The 26,406-nt window shown below is 39.9% G+C and overlaps 1 protein-coding gene across 10 annotated transcripts in view; it reads right to left on the reverse strand.

Moving 5' to 3' along the window:
- RYR2 (ryanodine receptor 2) overlaps positions 1–26,406 on the reverse strand; it is a 373,600-nt gene that overhangs the window by 133,404 nt on the left and 213,790 nt on the right. For all 10 annotated transcript variants that reach the window (XM_044419812.1, XM_044419847.1, XM_044419795.1 and 7 more), the window contains 15 exons: positions 22,670–22,870; positions 21,643–21,748; positions 20,476–20,619; positions 16,952–17,225; positions 16,013–16,127; positions 15,072–15,204; positions 14,481–14,584; positions 13,942–14,077; positions 12,143–12,329; positions 8,783–8,888; positions 7,536–7,656; positions 6,915–7,084; positions 4,845–5,065; positions 3,975–4,065; positions 2,758–2,898 (listed from right to left, as the gene is read on the reverse strand). In XM_044419812.1, the coding sequence (XP_044275747.1) occupies positions 2,758–2,898; positions 3,975–4,065; positions 4,845–5,065; positions 6,915–7,084; positions 7,536–7,656; positions 8,783–8,888; positions 12,143–12,329; positions 13,942–14,077; positions 14,481–14,584; positions 15,072–15,204; positions 16,013–16,127; positions 16,952–17,225; positions 20,476–20,619; positions 21,643–21,748; positions 22,670–22,870 (2,250 nt within the window). The remainder of the gene's footprint in view (positions 1–2,757; positions 2,899–3,974; positions 4,066–4,844; positions 5,066–6,914; positions 7,085–7,535; positions 7,657–8,782; positions 8,889–12,142; positions 12,330–13,941; positions 14,078–14,480; positions 14,585–15,071; positions 15,205–16,012; positions 16,128–16,951; positions 17,226–20,475; positions 20,620–21,642; positions 21,749–22,669; positions 22,871–26,406) is intronic.

Genomic DNA, 26,406 nt, shown 5'->3' on the forward strand with positions numbered 1-26,406 from the left:
TCCTTCCTTCTCATTAGGTGGCCATAGTATTTGAGTTTCATCTTCAGTATCTGGCCTTCTAAAGAGCAGTCAGGGTTGATCTCCTCTAGGACAGATTGTTCGATCGCCTTGCAGTCCAAGGGACTTGCAGGAGTCTTCTCCAGCACCACAATTCAAAGGCCTCAATTCTTCGGCACTCAGCCTTCCTTATGGTCCAGCTTTCACAGCCATACATTGCAACTGGGAAAACCATAGCCTTGACTATATGCACTTTTGTCTCTACTTTTTAGTATGCTGCCTAGATTTCCCATAGCTTCCCTCCCAAAGAGCAAGTATCTTTTAATTTCTTGGCTGTAGTCACTGCCTGCTGTGATCTTGGCGCCCAGGAAAATAAAATCTGTCACTACTTCCATTTCTTCCCTATCTATTGGCCAGGAAGTGATAGGACTGGATGCCATGATCACTGAGTAGATTAGAAAGGCAGGTTCTTCTACAGAAATGCCTCCAAAAGTAACGTTGTACTAGGAACATGTAATCATCTCCCAAACCAGAATACTCAGGAAAATCTTGAAAGGAAAGTGGAAATCAGAGAGGCATACGAAGAAACAAGTGCCGTAATAGAGGGTGATTTTAATTGCTTCCTCAGTGATTCAATACAAAGTCAAGTCACACCAAAGAGGTTGTATTTTTCAACACTCTAAATGACTGTGTTCTTGAACAGTTGGCCATGGAATGGACAAGATGGAAGGCGAACTTGGATTAATCCAAAGTGGTGCCATCCAGGACCCATTACAAGATGTGAGTGTTGTTGAACCACAGTGCTATCCAAGCAGGAAATTGCCCAGAAAATACAAAACACTCATATTTGGCTTACTTTAAAATGAAGGAACTGGTAATAAAGAAGGAGAAGTCAAGCTGAAATGGGGAGTCAAGATGGTTAGGGTCCTTTAAATCTACTCAAAACCACAATAATAGAATCTCAGCTATAATTTCACAGTTTAGGAAAGACAGCATGAAGTGCAAGAGGTCACCAGCATAGTTACTGAGCATGGTTGAGGAAGTTATTAAAGAAAAGAAGGGTTCCTTTAAAAAATGGAAGCCTCAACCAAATGAGAGCACAAGGGGAGCAGAAGGCTGCACAAAGGAGATCCAAGCAGGTAACAAATGCAAAACCAAACCAAACCAAAAAACAAACAGGATTTTGCAGAGTGGATTGCTAATAATACCAAGAGCAACAGCAAATCATTCTTTAGCTATATCAGAACACAGTTTAAAAAGTACCAAAAGAAAATATAAAGAATGTAAAGAAGTTGAATGAATTATTTTCCTCTGTCTTCATCTGCAGAAGATATAGGGCAGATAACTGCCTAAACCAATTATTTTCAGGAATGCCATCTGAGGAACTGTGGGGACACAAGATGATTATTAATAAGATTCTTGACCCTATTGATAATTTTAAGGTAATGCATTACTTGACCCAGAGGGCATTCATTCTAGAAATCTTAAAGAACTCATATGTGAAATTGTAAGATGTCCTTGAGATCCAGTTCTACAGCAAGAGGCTGGAGAATGGCCAATGTAACATATTTTAAAAAGGGATACAGGAGATTACAGACCTGTTAATATAACTTATGTGTTCCAGATAAATTGGTTGAAAGTGGTGATAATGTTAACTTTAATTAGAATATAGAAAGATAAGCCTAGCTGAATAAGAATCAGCATGGCTTCTGCAAAGGTTAAACTCACACATAATTAACTCTTTGGAGTTAACTGAGGGCATCGGTAAGCATGTGGATGATTGATCTGGTAAACATCGTTCACTTGGACTTCCAAAAGGTTTTTGACCTACTCCTCACCCAAAGATCCTAACCAGTTTAGCAGCCATAGGGAGGACATGTGACAAGAAAAACAGTAGTCATTTCTGATTCCCAGATTTTGATTTTGATATGACAAATCATCCCAACACAACAGTGGGTAGAGACACTGATATCACTCCACCCCCACCCCACCCCATTTCATTTCATTTCTATGTGACTCCCTCAACATGGAGGCTGGAGAAAGGGTATCTGCCTACACTGGTGGCTGGCTTTATGCAGTGTGCATGGCCTTCTTAGGCATGGATCGTTTTGCACAAACCCAATTATCCAGAGCCAGCAGCTACTCCCACACCCCCAGAAGCAGCTGAGTCCATGGCTTAGGGCAGCACAGACTGTTCACTCTTTCTGAGCAAAGGCCCACCCTCTGGAGGAAGACAAATGGGCTCTTGGGACCAGACATGGAGTCTACATGGGCTAAGATTAGGTTTACAGGCTGGAGGTTCTGGATTCCTGTCATAAGGTATGTTGAAGTGTTGATTCAAGATTCTAACTCTGCTTGAGGGATGGCAGGCTTGCTACAAACCAAGGTCACAGGATGGGCTCACATTACTGCTACATGCTGTGGTAGCCCCAAGATTCATGCCACCCCCTCAATCAAGATTGTTCCTCCCAGCATGTGATAATGAATATGCCAGACCTTAAGAACAGTAACCAATAAAAACTGTGACCATGTAGAATCTACTTCCACGTTATGTGCAGCCGTTGTTCTTCACACCCACTTTATGCTGCTAACACAAATTATAGTTCTCACTTGAGTTACTTCTTAAATTCACAGAAACTGAAGTGTGCTTAAAGTAGAAGCGTTTAAGAAAGGAGCTGTACAAAGGTCTATTTCTCATACGTTATCAAGGAATTTGAATGTACTTTAGTCTCATTATTATACCATTAACTTTAAAATTACCTTTTGAGATAAGGCATCAAAAATACCCCAGAACAACTTTCGGGATAAATGGAGTTCCTCTTCTGAAGCTGCACCAAAGTTACCCCATCCTCCTGGCAAACAGTAATACTTCCAGCATCTTTCATAATGATTTGTCAGCAACTGAAAAGAGCAGGATAGCTCAGGTTATAAGAATACACTATGAGCTTTGATTATGCTCACTTTAAAATTACACAGGTTCATTGTCAGTTCTCTGATAGAACACTCTAGGAATTAGTGGAAGTTCTGTCAATGGAACAAAGAGAGGGGTAATGTTCCTGATTTCCCCTGCCCCATAGAGCTCTTGCATCCCTGTTTCCAAAGTCTGCTCCAGAGGGCTAAGGGACCTCTGAGAACAATGTAAGAAGTGTTGGTGGGTGGTGCAAACAGAAAGGGGAATTGTTGAAAATAACCAGCTTCCCCATTCTGGTGATGGAAGCCTCTGCTGGATCAAAGAGCATTCTCTGAACAGATTGACACCAACTGGATATAATCAAAATAATTATAAGCTCATAGACTTATAAGTATGTTCTACTAAAATCAATTGAAAAAGCAGATGGCCACTGTATATTAGCATATAGGTAAAGGCAGCATATAGAATACTATCCTGAGGAAATGCTATATTATGAATGCATATGAGTATGGTAGAGATTTTAAATAATTTACAGGTATCAAAGCATGTCACCCCAGATTACTCTCAACGCTAACATCTCAGTGTTCCACTTCTGCAAAAGAATATCCTCATCTTGTTGATTTTTACGAATAGACAGACACAAGGCTTCCATTCCATGACTACTCTCTGCTTTTAAGTCTGCATGTCAAATTTGCACAAGTGGGTATTGTGTCTGAGTTACTGAATAGAATTTCCAGGGTCATCTGCTTCTCTTGTCATTAAGACAATGCATAATGTTCATTATTCTTTGGCAAAACAACATCTGATCCTCCCCTGCTCCACCCCCCCCCCCCGCCACAATAGAACGCTGGTCTGGATTTTATAAATCTTTTAATCCAGAACAAACCCCATCAAATTACTTCAGCTATTCTAAATTCAGGACTTTGAAAGTTATACTGCATGTAACTGGCAAGCAGGAAATCCTTGCATCACCTTACATTCATAATCAGATTTGCATCTCTTCTGGCGAATGAGGCAAGTGCACCGGTTATATATTGTGAAAGAGAAGGTTAAAGATTACACTTACTTTAAGCGGCATCTTTGCATGTTCATTTAGTAGAGGAATATCAAACACTAATCTTCTCAACAAATGTTGCATCATTGAAGGCCTCAGTTGACTGCAAGTGAAAGGAAAAGTTTGAGTGGATTACGGGACAAGTTTGTTTGCTCCTCATCACTGTGAGCCCACAAATCAGGGATAAGTAGCTATTGCAGTAGTTTAACCAGTAGCGTTTTAAATTAAAATATATATCCCAGATGAATAGAAATGGGAAGATGTAAATTCAGTGCTCTCCTTTTTTGTGGTAGTAAGAGAATTTAGATTCTAAAACACTTAAAGTAGTAAATACTTAACCCTTCATCTGAGCAAAGTCAGATGATCTGTGAACTGGGGAAGTTATCCAATATGCTGAATACATATTCAGGTTTCTGAGAACGTTATCTTTGCTGTGTGAATGTTATTTTATGCAGTAAACTTTCTTGACATGCCTAAAAAGTATCAAATTTTTCTTTTTCAAGAATATTTCTAGCCCTCGATGTTGCAATAAAAACCTCTTACACTGTTAAGTTTTTTCAGCCCCCCTTTTCAGACAGTGCAGAATATGCAACAATCTATTCTGTTTATACTGCTGACTATACTTGTTGGTTTCCTGAACAGTGTACTGCAATAGTTTTCAGGAACCCATGAACATCCATTCATTTCAGTGGGGATAGCACCAAAGGTGGTCTTTGTACTTTGGCTTCATGTTCTGTTATGATTTCAAAGTAACCAGTTAGTAGGGAGGTGATATACCATATAATGTTATAACAAACACTGATATTATTAAGTGTAAATAAAGTTACAATTGGACATGTTTGCTCTAAATGTTTATTTTCCAATCTAAGGATGCATGCTTACCCACAAATGGAGAGTAGGCACTCTTCAATAGAGTCCCGCTGAGCTTTGGTAAGAGAGCAGCCCTTGGAGAGTCGGTATACAGTGTGTAGCAAGGAATCTATAAGGGAAGCATGGTGTTCTGTGCCAGCAAAAAGAGGAGCACATCTAGTTAATAAAGGCAAAACAGCAGTGCAGAGGTACCGATTGAGAGCCAGGGCCATATCTGTAGCACTCAGAGCAACCTAAAAAATAAATTGTAAAGCTATTCAGATAGGTAAGTTTTGCAGAATAAAAGTTGTTACACAGTAACATAGTTACATTCTGTTAATATTTCCTTTCAAAGGGTAAGAGAAATAATAAGATGGCATCAGGGCAGGCAAGATTTTTGCTTGCTTACTCGCTTCTTTATTCTATGTAATTTCATTATTTTAAAAACTTCACTTATTAAAATCACATCAATTTTTCCTTTCTGCACTGTTTTCAAGGGAAGCCCCAGCTGTTACTTTGTTGCCTGCAAGTTTTCTGCTTTCCATCTGAATCTATCTATCTATCTATCTATCTATCTATCTATCTATCACATTTCTTTCCAAGACATCAAGCCAACCAAATATGTACTCAGGTGTTTTAATTTACACTGGAAACCTGAGCCACCTATAAAGAAGTCCATCTGGTTGTGGTTGTTGTGGTTCTTATTAAAACAGGTGTTCACAGCTACATATTTGGGCACCTGGACCACCCAGCAGGAAGCTTAGTTTGATTCAAAAATTAAACCAGAAAAGGTGAAGGAAGCAATCGAGCATAGCTAGGAAAATCTTCCTGAAACAGACCCTGTGGAGGTGCAGAGCGCATATGTGTGATACACAGAGACCACAATGAAGAAACAAGGGGAGACACAGCTTAGCTAGCAACCTGCATAGAAGACTTTCCTTCTGCATCAGGCTAGGTTAAGAAGCTTTTTGGTTAGACAAACAATGGGGCAAACTACAAGCAGGCAGGATCTGGGGTTTGTGCAGGTGCAGAATTTAGCCTGCATGAGGTTCTCATTTGGTCTTTCACAGTTCCCCAGATGGCTACGCCTCCTTTTACTGGCCCTATCCTCTTTCCCCTGATAATGGATCACTGCATTATTTCCTGGCTTTCAGACAGTTCTCCCTAGTGTAAAAGACTGAAATTCTTCTCTTAAGGCTTGGTTACTGAAGTAAGAGTTTTACATTAAACTCTGCTAGTATTTTGCTCCACCTCTCCTACCCTTGGTCCACCCTCTGCCTTCAGCTCCCTCCCCTGCACCCATTCACTGCAATGTGAGAGCTTTCTGAAATACAATTCAGAATGGAATTTCAGATTAAAATGCTATGAATGAATTCCAAATTAAACTAATAAATAATGAAGGAATATATAGAACTTAGAACAAATCTGTTAGTCTGGCAATTGTTTCATAAATAATGGATGAATGAGACTTTTCTAATCCATTACAAAAGATAATGTACACCACTATGTATTACACACACACCATTTAAGTTTTAAAAGGTGTTTTCCTGATAAAAACCAGTTCCAGTGATAGAACTTTCAGTAATAAACTACTGTAAAATAGATAATGTGGGAACAGAGGGAATTTCTAAAGTTTTAGATCAAAAATTCAGCTATAAAGCCCATGATACAAAAAAAGATACACTGTTTATAATATACAGTGCTTATAGGACATTCCCAGAGGGCAAGTTTCATACCTGCCAGGGACTGAGCACACCCACCAATGCTGAATACTGAACAAATGTTGGTTTTGAGAAGGGAAACAGCATTTTCACTTTAAAACAAGGTGCACAGCAATTTTGCATTGATCTCAATATATTGTTTGCATTTATTTTAATACAAAATCACACTCCTGAAACCTCATGGGAGCACAATTTTGCATCTTCTTCTTCTAAAGGGTGCATCTAGGCACACTGGGGTCTTAAGAACAGTATGGTGGGGGGCATATTTTGCCTCTACTTTGTCCTAAAGTTGACTGGAAAATTTTAACTTACCCTCTTCAAAAACCCCAAATATATGGATAACCTATGCGAGAGAAACTGGCAATTAAATGTTATTTGTTACCGTATCTAGTGAAGCAGCAGCACGAAGATCGGGAAGAAAGCCAACTTCTAGAAGGTGTAGAAGAAAATCCTGATCTTCAATTCCATAGACCCTGTCAAGGAACAATACCATTGCTGCCTTGTGGTCTGGGCAAAACCCCTCTGACATATCAGGTTCCACCACAGTACCATCTGAAAGAAAGAAAAATCAATGATTCGGAGTTCATCCAAGGATTCAAATTACATCACAATGCTACATTCAAATTAATTAAAGGGCATTTTAACATCTAAAACATAATTCAAATCCCATTGCATTCCAGGTTTAGTTGGATCTTCTCATTGTTAGAACTATGAGGAAATTCTTGCACATGTCATTATCAGAGTCATTACTATATTCTGCTATATGACAATCATGTTCTCCCACTCTACTACAATAGAGAGATCTAAGTGTTGTGCTATAATCAAACAACATCACTGAATATTTGGCACTGACCTTCAGGTGTAAGCCAGGATTGGTTCTCACATTCCAGAAAATAAATAAATAAGTAAATATGTATGTCCGCACAACTGACGCTGAGAAGAAAATATTTTAGTTATTGGGTTTTAATTTGTTTTCAGTTGTCAGAAACAAAGCATTCCTTACCTTTTGCAATAGTTGGCATGTGGAAAGGAATGCTAATTACGCCCACCAAATCTTCCAAAGGTATCAAAGACCGCAGAATAGATCTGATTCTAATGGCTTCTCCTTTACCAGCATGAATTAGCTAACAAGGAAGAAATGCAAATATTAGCATCACTGGCATCAGAACCCAGCAATCTTAAAATATACACAGAATATGCATATCCTACAGAATTTTAATTAGTTAAATATACATTGATGTGCATGTATATAATGTAAGCAAAATATCAAAATAAAGAGCTACAGTATTGGGATAGCTCCAGTAAGGCACACATAAATCTTAACTTTGTGTTCATGGGCAGCTGGCTTACAGCACTCAGAGTCTATTGGAACTAGATGGGAAACCTGCAATACTGAAATGAAGTATGGTTGTAAAAATTGGTTCTTGGGAACAAAAGAAACAATGGTGTTAATGGTTTCCTTTTCCTCTATGTGAAATAGGTGTGGTGTTTAAAAGATTCAGATTAAAAATCAAATACCGTTCTTGATTTACTCAAAAATCAATTTTGTAACTCAACTGTAACTGAGCTGGAAACATCAGCAGTCTTAGCCGACAAGCAGAGCCTGACAACCAAGTGTCCCTGGAACAGTTTTGTGCAGTGTTGTAGTCACTCCATTCCTTTCCAGATACTTCCACCTCCCCCCACCTCTTTTCTTGTTCTTCATTGGTCAGTATTCAATGAACATTGGACTTGCTCAGCTCTCACTGCAGTTGTGGGTAGCCACATTAAAATTATGGATTCTCCATTCATTTGGGCAGCTTTCACTTGGATGTGTTCCTCTAGACATTTTAAAACAGTTTCTTACTGTGAACCAAGAAATGTCTATCCAGACAATGAGAGTTTTTCTGTACCGTGTGTGTGTGTCTTCTTTCCTCCTATTTTCCAACTATTCTATTCCATTCTCCAACCCACCAAGTTGTCAGGGTTTTTTCCCCCGTTAAGCAACATTCCATGCAACTGACTAGGAAATGAGAGTTGCAGGGGGGAGCTGAGTTTCTTTTTCTTTTTCCCTGCAAACCTTGAGGTTACCCTGAGACTGCTGGTAGTTCCCTCTTGTACATGGGTGGTGCTGTTTAATTTATACATCCATGAGCCCAGAAGTACTTCAATGGGAATAAAAAGAATATGAGACGTGTGCTATGACACTGCTTGTTAACAGAGAATCGAATTTAAAAGAGGTAATAAATGCTAGTGAACAACAGAACTTACATGCATTTCTGGAGCACAGCGTCCTAGGAGATCGATCAAAGCAGCATAAAAGGTCATGATGGCATTTCCCATGTGAATAGTATCATCTTCTTCTTCCACTTCACTTCTGTTTTTTTCCCCCAGAAGAACACAAACATAAGATCAGAGTGCAATTTGTTGTGATAGTTTGACTTCAGTCAAAAGCAGTCCCAATCCCTGACATATCCAGGTAATACCCCAGGTTTCAGTTGAGAAAGGCCTGAGGGAGACCCTGGAAGCCAATTATAGTTAGAGTTTATACTACATTACTGAGCCATTGGCCTGCTTTAATAAAATATAGCATCTTATGAGCTACCTCACTGCTGAAATTTAGAAATAAGATTAAGACCTTCCTGTTCAAGCAGGCATTTAATCTTTATTCTATTGTTATAATTATTAAATTTGTTGCTGACTTAAGGTTTTAAATATTTGCTTATGTTTTTAAGGTTGAATAGAATAGCTGTTAATTGTTGTTTCATATGTTGGTTTGGTTAGTTTGTTACAGTTTGGTTTTATGATTGTAAACTGCTCCAAGGACATTTGCTAGTTGAACGTATGCAAATCTAATCACTAAATACATTCACCAAACAAACTTCATACTTCCCACATCCCCAAGAGGGAAATGCAGCTCTAAAGTCTATGTCAGAAGCCTCCTGCACACTTCCACCACAAACATTATGTGGATCCTTCTGGGCATCTAATAGATCATCTCCCACAGTTTTATATTTTAAATAATTATTTGCACAGAAAATGCAATGCATCATAATTAGCGCTAGGCCACAGTACTCACCCCAGGCTTTCGGATCCATTTAATGAGTAAAAATGGAGTAAAAATGCCCCATATATTTGATTAATCTTGTTAGGAATCCTAAGGTGGGGGTAAACTTACTTTAAATATAAAGAAGTTTAGGCTGTGTTTCTCAATTTAAAATGTGGGAGAAGGTGGGGGCGGGGGAGAGATAGCTTTGCAATTATCTTCAGCAACATGGCAGAATTCCTTTTGTAATGAAAAACACCTCATGGGAGTCTAGTGTAGTTCCCATTGTGCACCACAGCCAAAATTTAAAATTTCATGGTTGCAGTGTTACAAAAAAAAATTCTTCTCCCTTAAAAAATTAAACTCAACTACCTTATTTATTTATTTATTTATTTATTTAAAGTATTTCTATGCCGTCCTGTTGAGAAAGCCTCAGGACAGCTCACATAGATAAAATACAATAAAATACAACATAGATAAAATTATCGACCAACACTGGCTGCAATAAAAACATATAAGTCATGATATTAAAACTTATTAAAATATTGCTGAAATATTTCACCTGTATTATCTTTCACTTGTATGTGCAGCCTTCAAAAGTTCACTCCCTAAAAGCAACCAAATATGCTTCACACACACTTCCACAAGGGAAAGATGGTCCCACAAATGTTTCTGCAACATTTGTGCAAGGTGAACTATTTAGTTAGCTTTAAATCATAATGACTTGGAGAAAAAGAACACCATCTTTTTGGAATTTAGGAGGCTTGCAAGGCATGCTCCCAAGTAAATGGTATTATACTGCATTTCTCTTTTTGTTGTTGTTAGTCGCGAAGTTGTGTCCGACCCACCACGACCCCATGGACAACATTCCTCCAGGCCTTCCTGTTCCTCCACCATCCCCTGGAGTCCACTTAAGCTCACACCAACTCCATATAGCCACCTCATCCTCTGCCGTCAACTTCTTCTTTTGCCATCTATTGTTCCCAGCATTAGGCTCTTCTCCAGTGAGTCCTTCCTTCTCATTAGGTGGCCAAAGTATTTGAGTTTCATCTTCAGTATCTGGCCTTCTAAAGAGCAGTCAGGGCTGATCTCCTCTAGGACTGACCGGTTTGATCGCCTTGTAGTCCAAGGGACTCGCAGGAGTCTCCTCCAGCACCACAATTCAAAGGCCTCAGTTCTTCGGTGCTAGACAAGTAATTCCATTTCCAATAAGGAATGGTAAAGTCGATAAAATGGCTACTCAGAAAAGGACCTTTTCTGCAGTAGTGTACTGGTTTTGGAACCCTCTCCCCAGAGAGGTGTGCCTGGGTCAATACTTTATTAATTTGGGGGCCAGGCCAAAACCTTTTTATTTTCCCTGTATTTTAAGGATTAGTTGTGGTTTTTAAAATTGGTTTCATTGGATATTTAAATTATATTTTGTACGCTGTTGCAATACTGTTCTGTATTGCCAACCTGAGACATTTGTATAGGATGGAATAGAAATGCCCTAAATGCATAAATAAAGCAAGCTGTTGATTTTGAAGTAATATAGGACAAGTCACATTCAAGAAAAAATTCAATTCCATCCCAGGCCTGCATCTTTTTTTGTGATATGATAAAATCACATTTTTAAAATTGTTATCCACTGTTCCGATTTAGAATCTTCCCAGCAGCAGGCTTCATGTAGGTGCAGAGCCCATATGTGTGATGTACAGAAACCACGAGGAAGAACCAATGTTTCTGCCAGCAGAAGATGGGCAGAGTGGAAGGCACAATGGAGGGGATTTTTGCTTCATCCTCCCTGTTGCTCTTCTACAAGATGAGCCACTGACCCCATACAGAAGAGTTGCACAATAAGAAATAGGGAGCTGGGGCTGGAGAGGTAACAAAATGCCACATATCCTGGCCTCTCATCTTTTCCAACTCCCCACCAAAAATCCCCCTTTTCAACTCCCTGAACTTGCACCTGGTTCTTTCTACAGCAGCTACAGATGGAACTCATTGTCCCCTTCTGAGGTCTTAGCAAAGTCTATAAAAAATAATTCTATTAATTCCCAAAACTCTCTCCCCATGATCACAGGAATATGCTGTCAGAGATTTGATTGATTGCATTTATATACCACCCCAATAGCCCAGAGGGCTCTCTGGGTGGTTTACAAACATTAAAACCCCACACCAATCCTAAACAAATAAATAAATTGGCTACACCACGACTGAGTATAAAATAACATGGTTAAAATGAATTAAATAAATAAAAATACCATTAACATTAATTAACTTTAAAATATTGGTTAAATAAAAAGGTCTTGACCTGGCACCGAAAAGCATATAATGACGGTGCCAGGCGGATCTCTCTAGGGAGTGCATTCCATAGTCGGGGCGCTATATTATGTTACTGACGCATACCTGTGGGCCAAATATAAAGTCATTTTCATTTATTTCAAGTACTTGCATATTGCTTTTCTGCCCAGAAGGGCTTTCAAAGTGATATACAAGAAAATCCAACAAAACCACAACATAGGAAACCCACACCTGTGAATCCCCTCATTGAGTTTGCAACACAGGTCCAGGAGAACTCTTGCCTTCACTTCCCTTATACTTACAGTGTTCTATTGGAACCATTACTTGGTGAAGGTCCATCTCTTGTAGGGTCTTCTGATATGTTTATGGCTTCTTCCATGGCAGCAAGCAAGCCATTACCACCTTCTCCTCTCAGTGCTGGCCCAAAACACTCAGGACGCCGTATGAGCAGTCTGACCACCACATTAGCATTCTCTTCAACGCTCTCCCCTGCAATCAGGTAGGAAGTGAGCTATTTAGCAAAGCCACAGTCCAGGTGCTGTCATAAACATCAAAGCTGGCTGAACTAGTGCTAGCAACATGAAGCTGTTCCAGTTGGAACCAAGAATTTACACATTTGGAGATCTGCCACTGTGAAAGCTGCATGGGAGAGAGAAAGCCAATCCTAGGTAAAATGTACAGACCACTGTTATGCTTCTAGTTTAAGGATGACAGATCTGACAGTCTTGGTGTCACCAAGATGGTCAGTTCTTTGAGATCAAAGTCATGTTGTCCCATTTGCACACGAGTTTGCAATTTAAAAATGATACAAAACAAAAGGAAATGTTTATTTTTGGTAGGTATTTTTCCTAAAAGTGTGCATAACTACAAGGGGTCTTCAAAAAGTTTCTGCACTTTTATATTTTATAAATATATTTATATATATTTTTGGTGATGGCATTAAAAAGTTGGTATGATACTGGGAAAAATGCATTGCAAAGGAAGGTGACTATATAGAAAAGTGATGTAATTTGTTTTTGAAATTTTAGAGTTTTAAAAAGTGCGGAAACTTTTTGAAAAACCCTTATATGCACATTTTTAAAAGTTACATAATACTTCACACTGCTGAAATTTTGTATTGTGTAACATTTTTCCTGAAATAAACTGCAACAGAAAACTCACAAAAAAGAAGCAGCAGTGGCGGGGCGGGGGGGGGGGGGGGGATTTGAAACACAGAACTATCTCAGCTTCCTAAAAAACTAAGGAGATGCAAACTGCTTCAATTAGGAAAGGCAAGACCAGAGCAGGGAGGACATCTCACACATGTCCTTCTGCAGCAGCAAGTGGACCCATTCCACATTCCAAGCCACATGACCAATTTAAGGAATGGTGTTAACAATGACTACATATGTGCCATTTACAAGACATTTGAACTTCTGATGTCACTTGACTTCTTGTGGGAAGAAAGGAAATACACATGCACAGAAGAAGAAGGGGACATTGAGCTGGGATGGTAAACACTTCATAAGGAATAAAAGTGGACAATTAAAGCAGGCAGAAGTAGGAACTAAAATGCTTGTTTACATGCATCCTCGTGTACAAAGAACTGCATTTTTTGTTTCTCTAAACTGTTCACTATAAACAGACAATTTTATTGCATGCTTAGTTTGATGTACAATAAGCTTGGGTAAATGCTTGGACATGCAATTAATTATTCATGTATATTGTTTAGCTTTGCACATGGATAGCTATCTTTGTTCATTCATTATAGAAATACTCTGCCAAAGCTCTTCAAGATTTACAGCCTTGTGCATGTGCACACACACCTCCAATTCATATCAGCAAAGAAGAACAAACAGAAATTGAAGGGAGGGAACATACCCACACAGCGTGCTCGCTCGCTCGCTCGCTCTCTCTCTCACACACACACATGCTCAAACACAGAGTGCTTGTTTCTCCACCCAGACTTTTCAAGTTCTGTAATGAGAAAGGATGGTTCCACAACACACTCTGATAAGCAGCCCTTAATTAGCTGCATTAATAACTGTAGTTCTGATGTTCAAAGATGCATATAATGTTTTAAGAATAAAATGTATACAAAAGATATAGGCTCTTGCAGTACCATTGCAAAAAACAGCAAAACGAAGAAAATCCAAATAACGCTCTCCTTCTACTGGATTCCATCCAATATCTGGGTAGCCTTTAGAAATCAGCAAAGGGCAGCTTTGCAAACCACATCCAGCCAGGTAGCGAACTACCTAAGAACAAGGTAAAATTAAACAAGAGAGGAATTTACTGCAAAATAAAACTCAAGCAAGTTAGTGGTTAAAATGCTGGGCAGTAGAGAGGATTACGAGTCTTGCAGTAGACTCTGATGTTATATGATATGTAAATTACACGTCTAATACAGTCCAAACTGCTGTTCCTGTATTTTTAGGTGTAAATGCATACTTACAATAAGCATGCATTGTACTAATGGAAGTCTGCCAGTGCAATGGGACTTTCCTCATCTTTCCACACCCCTGCAGTCACTTGCACCATCTGAAAATCTCCAAGAAGGATGCAGAGTTCACTTCTGTTTTTTTTGGTGGAAGTTGTTCCATCAGTGGAATTACACCACTGGACACAACTCCACTGTCAGCTTTCCATAAGATGACTTACCTTCTCTAAATCAGGCTCCCGCAATGCTAGTGCAAGTTCATTATTATCCATTACAGATGCTGCTGCAACATCTAAAGGTGTTGATCCACGCATAGAAGGGGATGCTGTTAATGGAACATTTCGAAAATTTAAAATGTATTCAATATAGATAAAAGTAAGATAATTTTATAAATGTTGCTATAGTTAAGGAAAAATCATTATTCAACATATTCTATACAAAATTCCTATGTCACACATTTTAGTCATACTTTTTGTTTTTAATCAGTATCCTTGTATTGATATGATTTTATTTATTTTACATATCTAATCTGCATAAATTTTGGGTATCAAATTGAGGAGTCATAATGGACTAGCAAATACATCTGTTCTAAGCAGGCAGTATAGTATATGCATTGGATAAACAATAATATTAATATTTTATGGGAAGCTTTTATATATCACTAACTAATATGCTGGAGGCTTTGGACTGAGTCTTTCAAGAGTCACAAAAGATATGATCTACAACCTTTGGGCTCCAAAGTCATCATAAAATTGTTATAAAGTACATGAGTTATGAAATGGAGCAGCAGAATCAATTTTATAAATACTTACCAAGCCCAACACTACTGTTTTCCAAAAGATAGCTAAGATGATCAAACATAGCCTTTTGATTCTGTCTACTGATGCGGCAAAAATAACATAGAAAACGACAGCAATTTGCCACCATCTTAGGAAAGGTGATTTCCTAGACAAACAATATCATGTTAAGAAAGTAGGATGGTGCATAAAACAAACAAACATGGAATTGTTTGTGCTTTTTTTAAAATGCATTTTATTGTATCTTTCATAAGCAAATGTTAGAATTTCTCATTTGAAAAAACACACAACTGTACTGTTGTTCCTTCTACACATTTTCCTCCCTGTCAAGAAACAAAAGTCTATACTATTCCAACCAGTACAAATGCGCATCCACTTTGTCACTGATTCTCTAAATAAAAGCATATATCTTTGTAAACAAAATCCCTGATGTGTTTTACTTTGAACTGCACATGCAGTCAAGAAGCTTTCAATGAATTTAGGTTTAGGTACTTTTCTTTCTTGATATGAGAATGTAGCAAAACATCCATCTTTTAGACTAAGTAATACATATGTATATGTACACTCACAAAAATGATGTACTTCTATCTTAAATAAAGAATTCATCCTCTTTTTGCTGCAATATAATACTTATATTCCTAGATCTAGAACTGTGCCTTTCATACTTCTGCCAGAATTTAGATCAGATATGCAATGACTAGAGATTTTATTCACCAATTAACTGGGAGCAAAATCCATGTCCAAACATATAAAGGTTTATATAAATTTTGATTCCTCTGGTCAAAACCTACAAATACTCATTGTTGCATGCTATCATCAGTTCCTTGGGCTTACTAACCTAATTATAGAACAAGTGTCAAACTGTTTCATGTCTTGAATATAGCTTAGTTCATTAATTGAAACAATTATGATTATAGTCCTCAATTATATTGAAGCATTATCTTCTAGTGTATTACCTTTGACTCCCCTCCTCCAAGTACATTCACCATTACTTCCATTACAGTTTCGTGCATCCCCAGTGCCCTCATCAGATTAGGATGTTGATAAAAAACCTTGTTATTCATAATATCCCTACAATGTAAAAGGAAAAAAAGTCTAAACTTATAACTAGTAAACTTTTTCATTTCGTTCCCTGCCAAATAACATGTTTTAATAATGTGCACAGACATCTAGACATGTTCTGTAAAGAAAAATATCTAGGCTGTAATTCTATATACAGTGCCAACTAAAAGTTTTATAAAAGTCCCAGAACATCACCTAGACAGAATACCAAAAAATGTTGTTATCTCATGATATGAATCTAGCTGTGAAGTCAGTAACAAATCTAATCTTGCTCTGGATCCATCATTTCCACTAAGAAGTTTCTCCTACAATTAATCTTTTATCAGTTCAGAAAAATGGATTGATAAAATTATCCTTTTAAAAAGCATACACCTAGAGAGATGAAATGTAACTGCCAACTATCAATTCAAATATATAAAATACCTCAGCAATTAAGCACCTGAGTAATTACATGATTGAAAAAGGTTAAGTATATTACTACACATCTTTCTTTGTCATTGGAATTATAAATATAAGACTTTTGAAGACACTGACCAGACAAGGTTTTGCATTTCAGATCACCGTAGATGTACAGGTGTGCACTTTTGAAAGACTGTTTTTTAAAAATGCACAAATTACAGTATGTGCAAATGGCAAAACTCAAAAATCTGGTGTAGTCCACTGACACTTGTTGGAACAGAAACACTGCAGGCCAAAACAAAATGGAATTCCCAATGTCATACATCCCCAGTTGTCAAGTTGTATGAGCCAAGCCACAATGTGGTGTGATCTAGTATTTAACAGTGAAACAAATTATTTTAAATTAAGTGTTAGTAAAGAAAGAGAGGTCTTACCCTAATCCACGAATCATAAGCTTCTCTTCTTCCTTGCCCATTCTGACACTGAGGAGAGAACGTATCTGGCCAAGAGATGCAAGCAAGTTGATTGTATCTTCCACAGAAACACCATTTATAGTGTATGTCTTTGGCAAAGCTCGAACTAGGCCACCAACTCCATCATACTGTCGGTGTAGCAAAACAAACATGGCCCTCACCAACTCTGGATCTTCTATTACTGATTCTTGAGCCCACCGTACCATAGTCTCTGATATCAACTGTTGGAGAGTTGCTAGATGTAGAAAGCATTAAGACAAATATATGGCAATTTTCCCCCTTTAATAACAATTAATAAAATGCAATATGCTATACCAATTAGAATTATAAATTCAGAAGAATTATTTCACTGGATTTTCTTAGAAAAGCAAAGCAATAAATAATACAATGTAAAGCTTTTTTTTTTTTTAAATGATCTTGTGGAGAAAGGAGCAAAGCCAAACTGTACTAAGATTACTGTCACATTCACTTGTTAAAATGTTCCTAAATAGATTACTAATCCTTCAATGGTTTTTTTGCTCTAGAAACATACAATTCAAGTCTGTTAAAAAGCAATACAGAAAAAGCTAAATGAAGATTTCTTAAGCTAAAAATTAAAAAATGTATGCAATTAGTGGTTTCAATAACATTAACTGTTTGAAACAAAGTAAGGCAAAGGTCAATGCAATCCTATACTTCTACAGTGCCAGAGAATAAGATATACCACTGCTACATCAGTGGAATTGATGCTGTATCATATGAACGCTCAGCCCAGGCATGAAAGAGAAAACATGTTGCTTGAAGCATTTTTAAAGTGTAAAAAGAGAAGTCACAGGTTCAGCTGGTGTGCAGCTATGCCAGAGGAGACTGCTGTTGTGAACCCTGAGCTCCAGTGCGTGGACAACAACCTACAAGGGGCAGATGTGGCACAACAGACCTCATCCCATGCTGCTTTCTTTATATATAACTCCCTTGTTCTTGCTTAATACTTACAGCCTAGTCTCCCTCCCTGCTCCCCAGGTGCTAATCCTTGTATTTGAAGGGAGACTTATTTTTCGTACTGTTTTCTTTCTGTGGTCTTTTCCTGAATGTTGTACAGATTTCCTCAGCAGGTAAGGCAGAGGCTTTTCCCTAGACGGGCGAGTTCTACATTGGTGCAGCACTCCCACTGGTCTGGCTGCTCCTAGAACTCTATAACTTATTGCTCTGGTGCTCCCCTTATTATTATTGCTCCCTATCAATTATGTGCTGGCCTTCCCTCTTTGTTAAGTGGTAACTAACACCTTTCTCCACTACCAATGGCTTCACTGGTCCTTCACACACTGACCCATTCTGTTACTTGTACCTGCCGAGAAGGGGGAGCTGCCCTCAGACCCCTGAAACCTTATTTTTTTGGCTCATGGTCAAGTGTCCAGAGTTGTGACTAGGAACTCCCTGGAATATGTTTCTCTACCGCTGCTATTGACCCATTGCTTTGCTTGTTCATAGGAGTGAGAATGGGATTCCTGTCTATCAACTAACCCCTGACAAAGAGAGGAAAAATGTAGGTGGCAATAGAAACAAAGTAACAGCATATTGTACATTATCTAGGGTGGAAAATCAAAGGAAGATATCTTCCAAGTAGGGCTTCTGTTATCTTTGACAGCAGCATGAGAGGACAGAGGAGCAGCGTGATGTTCCCACCACGGAGGTGGAGTCATGAGGAGCATCTTCACCTGTTGCCTGATCAGCTGCCATGTCAGGATGCAGAAGCCTGCTTGCTGTGTGTAGGTCAGCAACCCCTCCAGGTAGAGTTTCCTGTGTCCTGACCACTCTGTCTGTCTGTCTGTCTGATATTTACACCCCACTTTTTCCTGTCAAGAAACTCAAGGCAGCTTCCATAATTTTGTTCCTCCTCCTATCAATCTTATCCTCACAACTATGAGTGTGACACTCACACAGTTGCTTCCATGGCTAGTCCTCTCAACAGGGACTAGAGTCCAGATGTCCTGAATCTCAGTCCCACCCTCTTAACCAGTACACCACACTGGCTCCCACTTCCCAATGGAAATGGGCTTGGCTTCCCTCATAGTCTGCAAAGGATAGTGACCTCCTCAGTCTCATCTTTGGTACTTGCCAAGCAGTGGACTGTGGAGGGCAAAAGAAAGCAGAGTGTGTCCATGTATGTAGGCAATAAACAATGATTTGCCAGAGCTGGATGCACCTTGACGTGTGAGGGAACAAAGGAAGGAGTGAGTGGTGGCACCTGAGTGATAATCCAGTGTTTATGCCTCAATCTCTCTCCCATACCCTGCACTGGGGGGAAGGGGTAGACTGTAGTGACTGTGATTACACTCACCCCTTCCATTTTGGGGGTTGCAGTGGGATTCTATGTGTGCAGTGACAGCTTGTTCTGTTCCATGTGGCCAGGCTGCAATCCTGCAAAGCAAAGGCGCTTGTGAGTGTTTGGCCAGCAGTGGCAAATGCTGGAACAGAGTTCCTGGCCTTTTCCAAGGGAGAACACAGCTGTGCACTGGGATGAGGGCCTCCCCTGTGTGACCAGTACTGATCCCTTCTGTTGGGAGTGGGAGAGAATTGGAGCAACACAGTAAGGACAAGCTGGACTATCTGCGTGCAGCAAAGGTGGTGCCAGTGACAAAGCAGACTGTTCCAGCAGCTCAGCCTTGCAACATGGGTATCCTTTTCCTTTGCTTATCTTTTTGCAGTACTCTGCCCTTGCACTTCAGTTGCTGGAGTGGAGCATTTATGTATCTCAAAGAAGCCTATTTTGTACCAGGAGTGAGGTTGGGGTTTGTGTCCAACTTCCCAAGGCTACGTGCTTGTTTCTGGTTCTAGGCAGAGAAGGGTTAGCAATGCGTTCTATTTACCATGTATGTTCAGTAGGTAGGATGTTTTGTGCAGTGTTTCCTTTTTGTGAAAATTTTCCTTTCTTATAAGCTCCTGGTATGCACAACCTAAGGCTGATCATTGGAGCAATGGTCTCCACTGTGTAGTACTCACATACTGGTGGTGGTGTGCTGTGACCAGGCACTGGATTACACCACAGTTTTTCCTCTGTTGAAGTCAGTGGGAGGGTAAACAGAGGCTGGTACACAGTTCTCCCACTGACAAGGGCACAGCTTTTGGCCTGGCAGAGCATAAGATATAGCCCAAGTGTGCTCCTATGGATCCTTTTCCCTAGTGAAGTGTTCCACCAGCATAAGATATGCCATCAGTATGTCATGAGTTCCACTGGTATAGCAGGGTTGCTGCCAGATCTTATGGCCTTCAGTAGGCTGATCTCAAGTATAGGATTGTTCCCAAAAACATGCATAATGAACATTACAATCTCTAAGAGAAAATGCATTAAACTGAACTTAATTTATAAATAGGTGCTCTGCAAGAGATTATGGTACTGAAATTAGGGGAAATTATCAAGTTACAGTTAAGATTCAGATAAACAGTTTCAATGCTAATTGATAAAATGAATGGTTTTCATGGTACTAACCTAGTTTTATTTAACTTACATGGTTTCTTTGCATCATCATCAACTAGTTTCTCTGCTTGTTTCTTTTTCAGATGTGTGACTCTTTCCAGGAGGTACAACAACCGACCTTTAATAGTTAGGTCACTGTTTCCATCCAGAATCCCATCTTCATCCAGCTGAATTCCTAGAGATAAAAATTCAGATTTTTATAAACAGCATTAAAAACAGGAGATAAAAGGGATAATCAGTTCTTAGCTTCATGGCCACCTCCAGAGTTTGGAGGGAGCTCTGGCAGAGTGCCCCCTTGGGCCTTCCTCTGTCCTGAGTGACCATCTCCATGACCATCAGCAACTATGCTGCCTTGGGTGGATGTCCTGCTCAGTAGCTCTGGAGTTGCTATTTTTTTTATTTTGTTACCCACAACACACCAGAATGGTAATTTCTAGCATAACACATTCAAGAAAAATAAAGCTGATGGCTGCAGTTGGGATTCAGAGGAAGTGGGAGCAGAGGCAGCAATGGAGACTGTAATTATTGCCAGCAGTGTTGGCTCTGGCTTTTGACCGACCATGCCACACTGCGGTGCTGAAATTTGTTCAGTTTCAAAAATTTCTTACTATTAGCTACCTGTAAATTAAGCCATGATTTTTTTTTCTCCAAAGAGCTGATAGTTTTAGACTGTGTTTGCAAAAGACACACTCCAGTAACCCATATTTAACTAATCCACCTACATCTTGCCACTTTTATAAAAGCAGTATTTTATCTAACAAGCTAAGTTTCCTATACAAGAAAGGCAGGCAATTTTAATGTCCATGGTATTTCCCCCTTTTCCCTCCAGAATAAACTGCCTGTGGTTAGAGTCCATCAAAGCACCGTTGCTGTGAGGATGCATGTGTGGAGGATAAGAGCAGGCGAAGACTGAAATAATCCATGTGATTTATGCTGCATCTGTTACCCTGCAACATTAACACTCTGTTCAAGGAATACAATATTTATTCAGATATTCCTTTCTATCAGTACATTTTATGAGGTTTAAAATTTAAAATTATAGTTTGAATACAGGTGAGAATGCCTATCAGGATCCAGTGCAAAGCCATTTGTGTAACAAACATACTTCAATATACTGTAACTCTGCTAATAAAATTGTTGAGATTCTTTTATTGTTTTTAGTGTTTGGAGAAGTAACAAGCAGAAAGTGAAAGTTTACCACAATGTGCCATCAAATCCTCATGGAAATCCAAGAGGTGATCTCTTATTCCTTCTGGACAAGGGCAATCATTTTTATCATCCTTAAAATTCAGCAGCATATTGATCTTCAAAAGAAACAATAAACATTTTAGTTTAAAGGAAATTTATGGAGTGATGAACCGAGTAAGAGAAAACATTTTAATGTAATATAGCTAGACTCAGATAATGGTGAAAGATGAGGTGAATGGAACACACGCACAGACAAAGAGGGAAAAGAGTAGGAAACAGGATAGGAAATAAAGGGTGACATTAGCAGAAATAAGGTAGGAAATAAAAGGTAACATTAGCAGTCTTCCAATATTCCAGAGCAGATTTGGAGATATTCCTCTCCTGTTTGGGGTAAACACAAGGGCTGACAGGGAGTTCTGACAATGTTTCTTATGCCAGTGGGCACTGCTGCATAAGACCCATAAAGTGTGGAAAATTCTGCATGGATGTTTGTATGTTCAATAATTAATGCCCATGATTTCTAACATGGAGCCCACTGAACCAAGGAACAACAGCAGAACAGGGAAATCCACTGTACCTTAACGAAAAACACCTGCCATAGAAAATATTGAAATGCACAAAATCCCTGTGCACAAAAATCTATAAATGAAAACTAGTGTGCAAGAGAAAAAGCTTCCAGAATACTTTCATTTCTGATATGCTAATTGTTATATCTGGGCAATAAATGCTACACACAATCCATAGTTCAAGGAAAACATTTTTAAAAACCATTCAAATGAAAGGCAACAAAAGATGAAGATATAATGAAACCTTGATATACAGAGATCATCATATATTTGCCTAAAGCCATCACCATTATACCCTGCTTGTGAACAGTCACAACAGGCCCTTACTGAAACAGACTGCTTATCTGCCAAGAAAATTATTTTTGTCTCGTGTCTACCTTCAGTGTGGTCCAGGAAGAACAAAATCATATGGATTATCTCTTAACCTAAACAAAAGCGATATTTAGAAGCATTATCTATGCCAAGACATACTTGTTCCTGTGGTGGAGACCGAAACTCCTTTGTTTTCTTGGCTGTCAGTGCTGCAGACATATTTAAGGCCTGCATAACTTCATTATACCGGAAACGCTGATTCTCTTGAAGCTTTGCTACAAAGTCATCTGAAAATGCTACAATGGCTTCTATTCGGTGGCGTATCTGACAGTCGCAAAGGTACTGGAGCAAATGACACATCTAAAACAATATGAAAATAAATTTCAAAATACATAAATTAGGAGTAACCTCTTTGCAAATATCATCATTCCTTTTAATACTGATGATATGGATGGTTATCACTACTTTTTTACTTTTATTTATTTGCATATTTTTGCGTTCAGTTTTTAAGCTGTACCATTCATTATTTTTCCATTTAACATAACCCAAACTCAGTCTTGCCATTTCTCTAAGGTTTTCTTTTAGTTACTTACCTCCAATTTGAACACTGAAAAGATCCACTCTCTACATTCCTTTCTCTCAGTTTAAGCCTTTAATTCTGTTCTGAATTATGCCTTTCATGTTAATTTTCATTCTTATTATTGCTGTAACAACATTTGTCTTCTTTATGAAGAGATTTCCTCTAAGTCCACCTATAATCTATCATTAGGCACCATTCATATGCTCTAGTCATTTGAGCTTCAGAAAATCTTCCTCTTTATGTCTGGACTTCTTTTTCTCTAAACGTCCTGCTTGAAATACTCTGTTTGTATCTTTTCCTGTTTATTTTCCCAAGCTTTTCCCCTTTCCCAAGCACCTGCTTTATTTTTTGAAAGAAAAACCTAAACCCCATCCTTTTGAAAATATAATTATACACTTATACGAATAAAACTAAAAGTAAAAGTTGAAAAAGTAAATTTCAACTGGAGATACCAGAGATGAAGATAGGATATAAATCTAATAAATAAAAGAAATAGAATTAACCTTTTAAGAGCTTGATTGCCTGCAGTTGGGATGAAAACCAGGTGGGAGATGCTAGGTCATCCCAAGACCGATTATTGGAAATCACCCTATGTCCAGGAATGGGTTTTTTGCTTCTCTACAGAAAAGAATTTGCCTGGGAACTTTCTGCTTGACCAGCACTGCTGGATCTCTATTCAAGGGAGACTGTTACTGAAGCAATACGGAGTACAGACAGTTCTGCTATTTTCATTTCTAGGCAGTGGGGTTAAAGAGTCTGCGTACACTCAGAAATTACAGTATTAATTTTAGAAAGTTACCATGGATCCTTTTATTCACAGTTCCTGTTCTCTTTCAAAGCCTATCCCTTTGTTTTCTTGAGACCCTGGATGATGTCCTGACAGGCCAGATTCTAAGGATATCTCGGGGGAGAGACACAGTAATTAGGGGAGATTTCAGTCTCCCGGATATTACTTGGGAGACTCACTCGGCAGTGACAGCCAGGTCACGTTGCTTCCTAGAAGCTATTGAGGGAGCATTTTTCACACAGAGGGTCCAAGAGGCAATGAGGGGGGGAAACATCCTTGACTTGGTCTCGACCAATAGGGAGGAGCTGATAGATGAAGTACAGATTAGGGGAGCTCTGAATGTGAGTGATCACTCCATCCTTTGCTTTGAGATCAGGGGACTGCGGACGGACAGCAGGTCGAGCACTAGAAGCTGGGATTTCAAGAGGGCCAACTTTGGCCAACTGAAGGCCAGACTGGGCTGGGATAGGTTACTGGAAGGTAAGTGAGTTGAGGAGGGGTAGATAGCACTCAAAAGGGAGGTTTTGGAGGCGCAAGCCTTGTCGATACCTCTAGTCAGTAAGGTGGGGAGGCGGAGGAGAGTGCCGCCATGGATGCAAAAGGAGGTGGTTAGAGGGATTAGCCGAAAGAGGAACCTCTGCAGGAAATGGGTACTGGGGAAAACAGACAAAAGGATATACCGGGAGGAGGAGGCCCGTTGCAGAAGGATTCTTGCAGGGCAATGGCTGATTACGAGCTGAGACTTGCCAAGAATATCAAGAGCAATAAAAAGGGCTTCTTTCAGCATGTAAATAGGAAGAGGAAGGGGAGACAAGTGGTGGGACCACTAAATAAGGAGGAAGGAGATCCAGTGACTGATATGAGGGAACAGGCACAGATGCTAAATGACTATTTTGCCTCTGTGTTCTCCCCAAAGCAGGACGGGGGATATCCGCATAGGAGATTAGATGAGGCTGGGGACTTAGGGGCACAGATTAGAGTCACCCCCCCTTGAAGTCGAGTGGCTCCTCAGGGCACTGGACATTAGAAAGGCGCCAGGCCCTGACGGGTTACACCCGAGAGTACTTAGAGAGTTGGCAGGGGTTCTCTCAAGCCCGCTGACCTCCATTTTTGAGACCTCGTGTAGAACGGGTGAAGTTCCAGAGGACTCGAGGGTGGCATCAGTGGTCCCAATTTTCAAAAAGGGTAGTAGAAAGGACATGGGGAATTATAGACCGGTTAGCCTTACGTCCATTGTAGGAAAAACAGTGGAAAGGCTCATAATAGAGAGAGATCTAATGATGCTAGATAGGGAAGGGAGGCTGACAGCCACACAACATGGCTTCCGCAAAAATAGGTCCTGCCAGACAAATCTTGTGGAATTCTATGACAAGGTTTTATGATGGCTAGATGGAGGGGATGCAGTGGATGTGGTTTACCTGGATTTCAGCAAGGCCTTTGACAAAGTGCCCCATGATATCCTGGTGGAGAAACTGAGGAGTTTTGGGATTCACCAAAGCACTGTCCGGTGGATTAGGGCATGGTTGACTGACCGAAAGCAGAGGGTAACCATTAGTGGGAAATAGTAGGAATGGCAGCCAGTGACAAGCGGGGTCCCCCAGGGCTCTGTCCTGGGGCTGATCCTGTTTAATCTTTTCATTAACAACATGGAAGAAGGGGTGAACAGTCTGCTGATCAAATTCGCAGACGGCACTAAAACTGGAGCAGTGGCCACAACTGAGGAGCAGGTACTCCAGATCCAAAAGGATCTGGACAGACTATGGAAGTGGGCAGCAGACAACAGGATGGCGTTCAATGTGGATAAGTGCACGGTCTTGCACTTGGGGCATAGGAATAGCTGTCATAAGTACAGGTTAGGTGATAAGTGGCTGGAGAGCAGCACTTGTGAAAGGGACCTCGGGGTACTGGTTGACTGCAGGCTAAACATGAGCCAGCAGTGTGATGTGGTGGTCAAGAGGGCGAACGCCACCCTTGGTTGCATAGCCAGAAGTGTGGCTTTGAGATCAAGAGAGGTATTACTACCACTCTACACGACTCTAGTGCGCCCGCAACTGGAGTACTGTGTTCCGTTTTGGACCCCTCATTACAGAAAGGATATAGCCAGGTTGGAGTCAGTGCAGCATAGGGCCACAGGGTTGGTGGCCGGTTTGCAGGGGATGCCATATGAGGCAAGACTGGGAACTGGGTCTCTTCAGCCTGGAGAAGACTCAGAGGGGATATGTTGGCGACATACAGGTATGTGAGGGGATGTCACATGGAGATGAGTAGAGACCTGTTCTCCCCTGCAGAGGAAGGCAGGACGTGCTCCAACAGAGCAAAGCTCAGGGAGCCAAGGTTTCGTTTGGATGCCAGGAAGCACTTCCTGACAGTCAGGACCCCGAGGGTGTGGAATGGGCTTCCGCGAGAGGTCATTGAGGCCCCATCGGTGTGGGTGTTCAAGGATAGGCTGGACGTCCACATGGTGGACATGTCATGAGCGGAGCCGGCTGGTGCCGGAGGTCAGACTAGATGGCCCGGGAGACCCCTTCG

Source organism: Varanus komodoensis, unplaced genomic scaffold (assembly GCF_004798865.1).
Source record: "Varanus komodoensis strain SLA01 unplaced genomic scaffold, ASM479886v1 scaffold1, whole genome shotgun sequence".
Lineage (NCBI taxonomy): Eukaryota > Metazoa > Chordata > Lepidosauria > Squamata > Varanidae > Varanus > Varanus komodoensis.